The sequence below is a fragment of the Clupea harengus genome, chromosome 23 (genome assembly GCF_900700415.2).
Source record: "Clupea harengus chromosome 23, Ch_v2.0.2, whole genome shotgun sequence".
NCBI lineage: Eukaryota > Metazoa > Chordata > Actinopteri > Clupeiformes > Clupeidae > Clupea > Clupea harengus.
The window spans coordinates 1,116,600-1,129,587 of record NC_045174.1 but is presented as its reverse complement, the minus strand read 5'-3'; the positions used below and the strand labels follow the sequence as shown (position 1 = coordinate 1,129,587).

At 42.6% G+C, this 12,988-nt stretch overlaps 1 protein-coding gene across 1 annotated transcript; it reads right to left on the bottom strand.

The window, feature by feature from the left end:
• Nucleotides 1–85: 85 nt before the first annotated feature.
• On the bottom strand, nt 86–11,476 carry ppa1a (inorganic pyrophosphatase 1a). The gene is made up of 11 exons (XM_031561020.2): nt 11,346–11,476; nt 10,511–10,575; nt 8,694–8,747; nt 3,723–3,842; nt 2,701–2,787; nt 2,207–2,333; nt 1,965–2,092; nt 1,588–1,673; nt 1,134–1,203; nt 884–923; nt 86–368 (listed from the first exon to the last, which is right to left on the bottom strand). Exons 1-11 carry the CDS (start codon nt 11,434–11,436, stop codon nt 337–339), a joined length of 900 nt encoding a protein of 299 aa, XP_031416880.1. The 5' UTR covers nt 11,437–11,476; the 3' UTR covers nt 86–336.
• Between the last annotated feature and the right edge of the window lie 1,512 nt (nt 11,477–12,988).

Below are 12,988 nucleotides of genomic sequence, written 5' to 3'. Positions count from 1 at the left end.
CAAGCGTTCAAACAAGTTTTTGGAAATTCAAAGCCTTTCTTTCTTTCCTTCTTTCTTTCACTGAAAGGACAACACAGAGTCCAAATTTGGTTATCATTTTTTTTATTTCCTTTTGATGGACCGGGCAGCAAGACAAAACAATTAACTGTATCAAATGCATTCTATTTTCACAAACCTTGGTGCTTTTTTTTTTACATTGAAGATATGAAGAGCAGAGCAGAGCAGAGGAAACAAACACCACCAGGTAATGGCTTATGGAAGATACTACAGATAAAGAGGTTTTGATGTTCTGGTCCATGTCTTTTGCATTTTCAACACAAGAGAGCATCAGCTTGACTAGGTCTTGTTGTAGTAGTACCATTTGTCAGCTGAAAAACAAAGATGTTTGTGTTTGTATGTTTGTATTTACTCATACCAAATGCATGTAACATATGTCAGATGCCCCTTGCATTTTAGCTAAACACAATGGCATGACAAAAAAATGTATTCATGTTCCTAATGAAAGTACTTTTGAAGAGATGAGAATAGATCACAGCAGGCACAACCCTTATCGGCCTTCTTTCAACCTACACTTATCTGCTAATGCATGTATGGTGAGTCACAAAGAAGGGTCTACTTTATTATGTTACTCTCTATTCAATGTCTTCTCACAATGTACAAGAGCAGAGAGTCTCCAGTGCATTTGGTGGATTGGGAATTCCTGGTTATGGGTTTGTGTTTGTGTAGGGATGAAGACGTGACCCGTTGATGGTCTAAAAGGTTATATGTATCTCTTAAATAATTTGTCTATCCTACTTCCCCCACAAAACAACAATTTCCTCCACTTTAAGACTCATACTAGCCAGAAATATTGCTTTCAAAGTGCTCTTAACAATGCATGTACCTGCACTGGGAATGGGTCCTGCTTCACCAAAAGCACTCATCTGAAAAACACATCAAATAGATCCATTAAGAGATCAATCATGTTACATTATGTTACAAAATAAGTAGCTATTTGTATGATGTCCATGTTGCACATTAGGTAGCAATTTTATTATGTAATGTCATTGTGCTTCTTCACTAGCGCCTAGCTTCTAAGTCTCATTCTGAGCACTGATTGGTTCCTGTACGGATGATACAGGTGTTCTACTCACTGCATTGACAGCAGCGTTTGCATCCTCAGTGGAACAGCAGTACGGACTATCAGACACGCAGGTGTTCATGCTGGCAAAACAGGGATGAAACAGAAGGGGGTTAGGAAAGAAAAGTCAAATGTGTTGCTTCTTGGAGTTCATAGGGATGGTGAGCACAATCTGGTCTTCATCTTATTGCCCAAGTTGACAAGTCCTCAATGTGAATATTTAATCAAATGTGAAGCACATGCGTAAACATACAACTTGTGAGAGAAAAAAAACGTTCCCCGGATAGATGGCATCTGGATCACCATGGAAACATTGCTTTGTTTGTTAACTATGTGATAAACTGGGCACAAAATGAAAACGTACTCCTAGAAATAGCAGTTTATCCTTGGATTCATATAATGGACGTGTTAGGGTTGAAAATGTGTCTTGAAATAAATTGCATTTAGAATTACACAATGAAACTCACCAGTTTAGCTCACCGCTTTCACTCTTTTTGGAAATCAGAGCTTTCCAAAAAACATGAGTTTCTTTGACTGTCTTTATTGCAAAGTCCTAGAAATGAAATCAAGACACACAAATTAACTGAATAACAAAGTTAAACAAAACTCATGTGTGGATATAAGTGCTGGTAACTTGTATGTTGTGCGTCTGAAAATATCCCTTTTGTAAAACAAAATGCTTATGTGCCTCTGTGTAGACATAGATAAGATAATCATGCCCTTAATGCCTTGATGGCCATTCGAAAATAATCTAGCTCCTCACATTTGAATCTAAGTCCATGATATGAATTACTTTTTGTTATGTTCTGCATTGAACGAAATGTAACCGCCTTGAACAACAAACCCTGTCTTTGAACTCTCCATTGAAGGCAAACTGGTTTTCAGGTTTTCCATCCGGAACTTTGTACATTTTGAACCAGTCTAGCGTGGCTTCCAGGTAGCCTGGCTTCAGTCTTCTCACATCATCAATATCTGCACACATTGGGAAATATGTGTACAATAGGATCAATGAAATATCAGACAGATAGAAGATGGAACAAATCTCTGCTGTATCATTGTCAAATGGCAAAAAAGAAAATTACATACTATTAAAGTTACTGGCTTCGGGGTCTTCGGTGTTTATAACAATGACTTTCCAATCTGTTTCTCCTTCGTCAATCATTGCCAGTGTGCCCAGCACTTTGATCTTGATGATTTCCCCTCGAGAGCACACCTATGAGTCAGACAAGATATCCATTGGGTCCATCATAATTCACTGTGGAAAACTGATGCAGAAACGGCTTTGAGGATGTGGAAACCAAACTCTTCCCAATTATACTATATATACACTATACCATAACGATGTGTAAAACCCACAATCCAATTCTAGTTCCTGTGTCAACGTGAAGATTAAAGATGCTGTGAAAGTTCACTATAAATTGCGTACACGGTGTATGTGATACATATCCATTATCCAGGTAGTTAAAAGGAAACAGATAGGCTACCAGAGACCACCTACCATCTGAATGGCACAACATTGTACACCGCAATTATAATGACATATTGGACATATTGGAAATGAAACTGTGTATACTGGATACCTTTTCGCCGATGTCACAGATATCAATTGGGTCGTTGTCACCTAAGCATCCCGTGTCATCGTCTTTGTGGTGCGGGTCTTCCCAGGTCTAGATAGCGAGGAGGAGAATATGTTAATCTCTGAGGTGAGTGACATTTCTTTTCTCCTTGAGGCTAGAGTGTATTAAAACTTCACAGAGCCCATCTCTGTGGCCTGAGGCTAGGAGTCGGTGCGGTGGCACATGGGATGTCATACTGCCTCATTTCAAAATTCCACCTGAACCACACATGCATTAGTGAGGCGAGGGAATTCACTAGTGACAGATTCATATGCTCTGCCCAGAGGGGCAATTCTGAGATTAAATCCAGTCACGTAGACTCCTAAACCTTGCTGTCCTTCAAAGTTACATTCACTGCTATTTAACCTCATGGGAAAGTGAATGAATGTGCCAAGAGTGGGTCTACCCTGAAACACAAGGCAGTGGTGTGCTGATAGCGGGGGTGTATTGCCGGTTAAGCGTCCGTATGCACACCCTGGACTGACATAGCAAGCATGAAGACATTTCAGTAACATTTCACCTTAAGCCACTGTCATGAGACTCATGTGACCCTAACACACACAATGGCAGCTATGTGGCAGCTCATTAAGCTTTCCTGAATGAATAATTCTACTGTTACACAAGCGCCATGTTGCCTTAAATTATAATTTTCATGACAGTTCTCATAAAGTTTGATATGATCAAGGTCTCCCTTGAAGAAGAGATTCTTAATCTCAATGGGGTTTCTCCTGGTTAAATAAAGGTTAAAAAAAAAAAAAAAAATGATAAAAACTAGCCTGTGAACAATCATGCTGTTATGTTACCTAAACACTATTGACAGTTGTCATACCAATTACCAATAATGGTAAAAATACGATATGGTTTTGTAAATATTATGACAGAGAACTCAAATAAATTGATTTATTCATACCACCTTGCCTAAAGGAAATTAATATTGTATTATTCTTTGGTCTTTGCGATATCATTATATAAGTTACAAATCTTACCTGAGGAATTGCTCCATAATTCCAGATGTAACCTTTGTGTGGGAACACGTTGCACACATAGCGAAGTTCACCCTTCTTCGTGTCCTGCTTTAAAGGGTTCAGCGGATCTTTGGTCGCAATCTAAAAGGGATGAAAAAAAAATTGGAGACACTCTCTAATCAGACAAAGACAATTGTTTCCTCTTGCCCACTGGTTGCTAGGAGGCAGTCAATTGTTTTCCCTTTCCCACTGGTTGCTAGGAGGCAGTCTATTGTCTCCCCTTGCCCACTGGTTGCTAGGAGGCAGTACACGTTGTGTGAGGGTTCTGCCAAACCAACATACAGATGGGGGAAACACAGTGGTCTGCACCTAGGCACGCGGTTATGGTAAAGATCAACACTTTATCATGACTAAATGTTTATACACTGGGGGGGGGGGGGGATCGTTGGATTTACTAAATTGTAATGTGGACTCGGCCAACTGACTGAACAGATTATAATGTATAAATAACTACCAGGTGCTTGTTAACTCATGGACTCACTCTATTACAGACGCACTACAGCAGCGGTGGCATGACCCCTGTAGTGGCACTGACATCTGCGTAAGACCACAGGGAACAGAGCTACTTTGTGTAGTAATTACCACAGCAGAGACTGCTGCTGTGTGCCGTATAACCCCCGAATCATTGGTTCTCTGAGGCCCCATGCAGACGGACTCTAGTTTGCCTGAACCCGGGTTCATTTTTCACACCTATTTCACACCTACCCACTTTTTACATTGCGTGCACATGAACCCAGTGAATCCGATTGACTCAGCTGTAGTACATCCCCCACGCCTGTTGGTGGCGCTTTGGTGCTACAGACAACTGAAGAAAACGGAGAAGAAGACAGGAGCATGCTATCAAAATAACATATGACAGTAGTTGAGCTCCAACTAGCAACGTTTAGCTTAGCCGCATAGCCTACATTTAATCTGCACAGTAACACATTATGGTGGTTTATAAAATCAGTGGTAAGAGCAGACTGTAGGTTAAGCGAAAAATAATTATATTTGTTATTGATAATAAAGAGTTTAGAACAGTGCAACAAAGCAATGTGCAACATGACATGTCTGAGTTGTTGACATGTCTGAGATGCTGAGCTTGAGCAGGAGAGACCACAATGCAAGTGCTGTGGATCCTGAATGTTTCATGGTTTACAATTGCTTCCAATTTCATGGTTTTATTACTAACAACAAATGTAGGCTATTGTTGAGGGCTTTGTCCTTCACGTACTGTAGGCTACCTCTGAAGTAACGTTAACTTACAGGACAGGACTAAAGCTAATGTAACATTCATCTGTTTTGAAACTTCCGTCTATAATAAAAAATCTTTTCACGTCAGATTTGCTCATATAGGCTAATGCTGACACTTTTAAAAACTGTTTTTTGAAAAATGGTCTGATGCAAATAGATTAAACAGTGATAGATTAAAGTGTGGCTTGTTAATGTCATCCCTTTCCTAACAACAGATAGATAGATACATTTGTATTAATCCCGTTAGGGAAATTCACGTGGAAAAGGAGCAAGGTAATAGGAAGAATATATTTTTTTAAACTGGAGAGCTGTTATAACTGGCTGCCAAACTCACTGCGCCATGGCAAACTATTCAGTTATTAAATAATGCCGGTTGTGTCAGTTGTTCTGGCTGGTCTAATGATGCGATCACGTGGGGCAATCCGATTAGGTATGCGGATAGCGTGCAGACGAACACCAACAGCAATCGGATTCGGAGGTTACTCACTTTGGACCCCCGATTCGAGGGAGTGTGCGGATACAGTGTGTTTGTCTGCACGATAGGGCTATCCGGACTCGGGGTTCACCAGGTTCAGACAAACTAGAGTCCGTCTGCATGGCCTCTGAAGCTCCTGTGGCCACCAAGCAATCTAGCCCGAGTCAGCGAGGTCGCTGAAGATGGATGGTAAAGCCGAATAATAAAAAATAACGCTAACTTCCTGGAACATATCGTTATTTGCGTTTGATTCAATACATGAGGCTCAACTCACAGGTGAGCAAGCCCCTCAAATAGTTCAGTGGGTGAACCTGTCTCCACTTTTGTCACTCTGTGAGCGAAGAGCGAACAAATAACTAGTAATGCCAGGACTCAAAGATTAGAAAGAGAATGTTTCAGTGGTTAAACATGAGACCAAAACAATAAGAACCCATTTTGTTATCGTCACAAGTCTCAACACACACACCACACAACACACAACACACACACCACCGTCACACCACACACACCACACACACACCACACACCACACACACCACACACCACAGTCACAACACACACCACACAACACACACACCACACACACACCACACAACACACAACACACAACACACACACCACCGTCACAAGTCTCAACACACACACCACAGTCACAACATCACACCACACACCACACACACCACACACCACACACCACACACACACACACCACACACCACACACACCACACACACCACAGTCACAACGCCTCAACACACACACCACACACACCACAGTCACAACATCACACCACACACCACACACACCACACACACACACACCACACACACCACAGTCACAACACACACCACACACACCACACACCACACACCACAGTCACAACACACACCACAGTCACAACACACACAACACACACCACATACCACAGTCACACCATACACCACACACACCACAGTCACACCACACACCACACACACCACAAACACCACACACCACCGTCACAACACACACCACACACACCACAGTCACAACACACACCACACACACCACACACACCACAGTCACAACACACACCACAGTCACACCACACACCACAGTCACAACACACACAACACACACCACACACACTACTCACACCACACACACCACACACCACAGTCACAACACACACCACACACCACAGTCACAACACACACACCACACACCACACACAACAGTCACAACACACACCACACACACCACAGTCACACACCACACACAACACACACACCACACACAACACACACACCACACACAACACACCACAGTCACACCACACACCACAGTCACCACACACCACACACCACACAACACACACCACACACACCACAGTCACAACACACACCACAGTCACAACACACACACCACACACACAATACACACCACACACAATACACACCACACACAACACACACCACACACACCACAGTCACAACACACACCACAGTCACAACACACACCACACACACCACAGTCACAACACACACCACACACACCACACACCACACACACCACACACCACACACACCACACACAACACACAACACACACCACACACCACAGTCACAACACACACCACACACACCACACACACCACAGTCACACACCACACACACCACAGTCACACACCACACACACCACACACACCACACACAACACACACACCACACACAACACACACACCACACACAACACACCACAGTCACACCACACACCACAGTCACCACACACCACACACACCACACAACACACACCACACACACCACAGTCACAACACACACCACAGTCACAACACACACACCACACACACCACACAACACACACCACACACCACAGTCACAACACACACCACAGTCACACACCACACACACCACAGTCACACACCACACACACCACACACACCACACACAACACACACACCACACACAACACACACACCACACACAACACACCACAGTCACACCACACACCACAGTCACCACACACCACACACCACACACACCACACAACACACACCACACACACCACACACACCACAGTCACAACACACACCACAGTCACAACACACACACCACACACACCACACACACAATACACACCACACACAACACACACCACACACACCACAGTCACATCACACACCACAGTCACCACACACACCACAGTCACAACACACACCACACACACCACACACACACCACACACACCACAGTCACAACACACACCACACACAACACACACCACACACACACCACACACACCACACACACCACAGTCACAACACACACACCACAGTCACCACACACACCACACACACCACAGTCACAACACACACACCACAGTCACAACACACACACCACACACCACACACCACACACACAACACACACCACACACACCACACACAACACACACAACACACACCACACACACCACACACCACAGTCACAACACACACCACACACCACACACACACCACACACCACACACACCACACACACCACACACCACACACCACACACCACACACACACCACACACCACAGTCACAACACACACCACACACACCACACACCACACACACACCACACACACCACACACACACCACAGTCACAACACACACCACAGTCACCACACACCACAGTCACACCACACACACCACACACACCACACACCACAGTCAACACACACCACACACCACACACACCACACACACCACAGTCACATCACACACCACAGTCACAACACACACCACACACCACACACACCACACACACCACACACCACACACACAACACACACCACAGTCACAACACACACACCACACCCACCACACACACCACAGTCACATCACACACCACAGTCACATCACACACCACAGTCACAACACGCACCACACACCACAACACATACCACACACACACCACACACCACACACAACACACACCACACACACACCACACACACCACACACACCACACACACCACACACACCACACACAACACACACACACACACCACATACACCACACACACCACAGTCACAACATCTCCTTGAAGTCATGGTTACAGAACCAAAAAACCCTTTCTAAAAAGAATGTTACAGGTAGTTGAGTCACATACTCCAAAGCACTGATATTCACTAATATATGAAAACATAGAGAAAACATTGTTTATGACTCTTACCTCCATTTTAGCACTTGTCCATCGTGGAACCTCAATAACTGCATGGAATATGTTCTGCACATCAAAGAGAGTAAACAAGGGCAGTGGATGAAAATGATGCACGTTGCCAAGCTTAGTTACGGTTTTACGTGTTCCATATGCTAAAAAATCGTTGTGAAAAAATGTGTTTCCTTTCATAGTATATTTTATAGTATTATGGAAAAAATATAAATTTGGACTTTTTCTAATCCGCACTCCTGTTGTGGCTCCGCTACATCAATCCTTTCATCCTTCTCCACCGCTATATTATTAATTTAGCTTACCGCATGGTTTACAATGGGAAATAATATGCAGGTCTTATACATGTATGTCTTTGGCTTACTCAGGCTTATTCTTTACTTTACCACAAATGAATATGAAAACATCCGACTGACAAAGAACATATGACTCATGCATTAAGTCTGTCCGTCTGTCTGTCTGATTCAGGTGACGCCTCATCCGAATACATGTGGGGCACACCACATGAACCAAGTCACAACAGGTACTTTCAAAGTATCATATATTAAAAAGAGCCAGCCACCAGTGTTAAATCACAACAGGAGAATGTACAACGGTTCGGTTAGGCTCCAGCGCAAATCTGTCCTGAAATACTTTCTATTCTAATATAAATTCTATTCTAATTCTAATTCTATTATATTATATTATATTATATTTCTAATTTTTAATTCTATTTTAATGCTAGCTTTGTGATTCGGTTTTAACAAAGCTAGATTCTTTACCTGTATGTCTGGGTACTACAGAGAACATTGTGCTTGATCTAGTGCATCTAATGTTTTAATGCTCACTACCTGCTTCATGAAATAAACTCAATGGGAAAGACTTTGTAAAAATTCAATAAAATCATATATATTAACAAAGGGAGAGTTTTTTTTCATACATTTTATATGAGTCTCCTCCTACAAAAGTCAAATGCTAACAGCATTACATATTGCATGCCTACAAGTTATAGGAAGGTAATGGGAAAGTGTGCCACCATGTTTAGTAATCTCTATTTCTATTAACATAACACTTCCAACGTGGACCTACTGTTAGTCGAGTCTAAGACTCTTACATTAGGTTGCCAGCTGAGTCAAAGTTTAAAAAACATTATTTTTCTTGTTGGAAGGAACACATTCAATCCTTGACTGATTACGGTATAATTGCATGGATCTGGATCAGAACACAAAACAAAACAAAAGACCTCTTTTCACTTTGCTAATTTGTCTTGCAGCCAACAGAGATTGCGGCTGAGACAATAGACTGCTGCTTTGAAGAAATTGATTTTGACAATATGCTGCGAGATGATTACGTTTTAATGGTCTGTTACAGAAACCTGAAACCACAGCTATAGTCTGCTTTGAAAGGAAAAGACTCAGTGTGGATAATGACCCTGTTCTAATGTGTATGTATTTGCACAGTGTTATCATTATACTGTGTGAAACTGTTGTTGTTCCCATACTATTATGTTGAATTCAGGAGAGCTTTTTCTGGCAGAGGTGAGGAGAGAAAGGCCACGCATGCCTAGGAGCCTTTTCTGTCCGTCTGATCTGAGTGCGCATTATGATTAGCTCTTATTGAGGGAATTGTTAATCATTGTTAATGAGATTCCACTGTCCAATATGAACATATCAGATGCAAAGGCAGAACTCTGCAGTGCACTGTTATAGAACATGACAGATGTACTCTTTTATAGCTTATATGGCTTGATAGCTTGACCATGAATTCATTTCTGAGACATTAGAAGTGTTCTTTCTTGAGGCAGTTTTGGTGGGTGTGTTTGGAAACCCACTTTTACATACCTGAGCTTCATCGGCATAAATGGGTATGTCGTGGAATGGTGAGACGTATTTTCCCTCTGAGTTCTCTAGAAAGGTTCAAGAAGAAGTCTGAAGTTAAAATTCATGCAAAGACCCAACTGAAGGAATGCAAGTCCCCAAACGGACTCAGCTTGGACAGTTTGACAGTTAGACAGTGTTGCTGTCTGTCAGTGGTCCTGATATTATGACCACAGGAGGACACACGGGGTCATTTGTGATTTAAAAATAGAAGATATTACCCTACTTATGTGCACACGTATCGGATATGACATGCTTTCGGCCAATGATTCGATTTATTCACTGCCATGTATATTGGGATAATAGCAGTTGCCCCAAAAGATAGCATAGTCCGACTAAAGCAAGATTCGAATTATACCATCATGTAAACACACTGACTGTGTTCTCTCTGTGTGTTCTCTCTTTCTTTTTATTTCTCTCCTTTCCTTTTTTTCTGTCTTTTTGTCAATACTGTTGCGTGTTTATGGTTCTGTTTCTACATAACGGTGTTGTCACCTCTACTGACAAACACCTCTGTGTTGTGAAGACATTCAAGACACCTCTGCGTTGTGTTAGCATTACACTCAACCTCCCACTATGTGTTACATGCAATAAAGAGGAAAAGAAAGTGTGCATTCGATTGTGTATTATGCAATCAGAATTACACAGAACAGCCTTTTAACTGAATAGAATGACAGGGGACGTCTCTCCACTGTTTCCTTTTTTTTAATTACCTGTAGATCTACCCAATGGTAATGAATACAAGAATGTTGTATTCATTTCAAATCGGTTGGTGTCCAATCAAAGGAACTTTACTCACTGAAAAACACTCTGTAGTCTTGCGTGTTGGGCCTCCCCCTCTCTTCGGTGGTGAAGCTCATGACTTTCCGGGCTGATATTCTTAGTCCCATCCACTGATTTAGTCTACTAAGTACTACTAGTCAGCTACCCAGACTTCTCCGCTAAGTAGGCAGAAGCAGAGCATGATGGGTATAAGGAGGAGGAGCCTGCGTGGTCGCCTATGGGCCTATGGCCGACGGCCTCTGCTGCTCTGGGTGGAGATGTGGGGGCAGGGGAAGACAACAGAAGGAGTGATATTGACCTACACAGAGAGTGAGTCAGTACAGCAGCATACTGAGTCGAACATGACCCATGTTAAGGGGGTATTTAATGTGGAAACGAATCAAGGCATATAATGAGTAGCAAATGCTATTCACACAGCCAGATTTAAAGTGTATTGTAAAAGGTATTTCGTAAATGCCTCCTTTCAGTTCTTGAGTGCTCTTTTGCATTTAGTACACGCTTTTTATCCAAAGCGACTTACAAGGAAATTACATTTATACATCAGGAGTAATTAGGGGTTTCGTGTCTTGCTCAAGGACTCTTACACACTTGGTAAGGAGGAGTGGGGATCGAACTAGCAACCTTCCAACCTTCCGATTACTAAACAACTCCTCTACCTCCGGTACTACAAGACCTCTGAAAACCCACGTCTCTGCGTATGCAGTAGGCTTAGTTTGAGAAAATAGATTTATTGGAAATTAAACTTTACTTTTACTGAGGAGTCTGCAAAAAACGCTGCCCTTGAGGACCTGAATTACCTTTTGCATGTTTACTGACAATGCTGAGGGAGAGACCGAGTGAAGGCCTGCTGGCAGTGAACATCGCCAGAACAGAACACTTCTAACCTCTCTGCCGCTCATTAAAATAATCATCACAGGTGAGGATTTGTATTGAGGAGCTAGCGGAAGATCAACAGTGTTTATCATTTGTTTCTCCCGTCACTGAATGTTTTGTCCTTGCGTGCTCTGCGGGCTCTGACTCTGTCAGGTTAACTGAGTCCACTAAGAGCATTAGTGAAGCGGTACAGCAGAGCAGAGAGAGTGTGTGTTTCTGTGTGTGTGTGTGTGTGTGTGTGTGTGTGTGTGTGTGTGTGTGTGGGTGTGTGCGTGTTTGCACAGCACCTGGAGCTAGACACGCCAAGCCCACAGCACCACCCCAGGTTGAAGCAGATGGCCCAGACTGGAGTTAGAGCTAAACCAATTACAGAGTAGATTAAGTGCTACAGCCATGCCACAACCTTTAACCCCTCGGAGAGAACGGTATAAGTGTGCAATCAGTGTGGAAGGTATAGTTGGCCCGGACAGAATTAGTGAGATAAATCTGGAAAGAGTCTATTTGTATGTGCTTGTACTTAACTGATTTCGTATTAATAGCCTATTATACCGTGAAAAGTTTCCCATCTATTTTGCATTTTACAGAGATATTTATTCATTCTCAGAACAGCAGCTCACTTTAAAGCTTTTTTTTAATCCACTTACTTACTCATTTATTTTCTGATTAAAAGGCCATATTAATTACGTCATATTAATGTCCATTTGATGAGTCACTCCTCAGTGCATTATTCAGCAGACTTGCTGGGTGGCCCTTTTAATGAATCTTGTCCCAGAATTCCTGATTAAT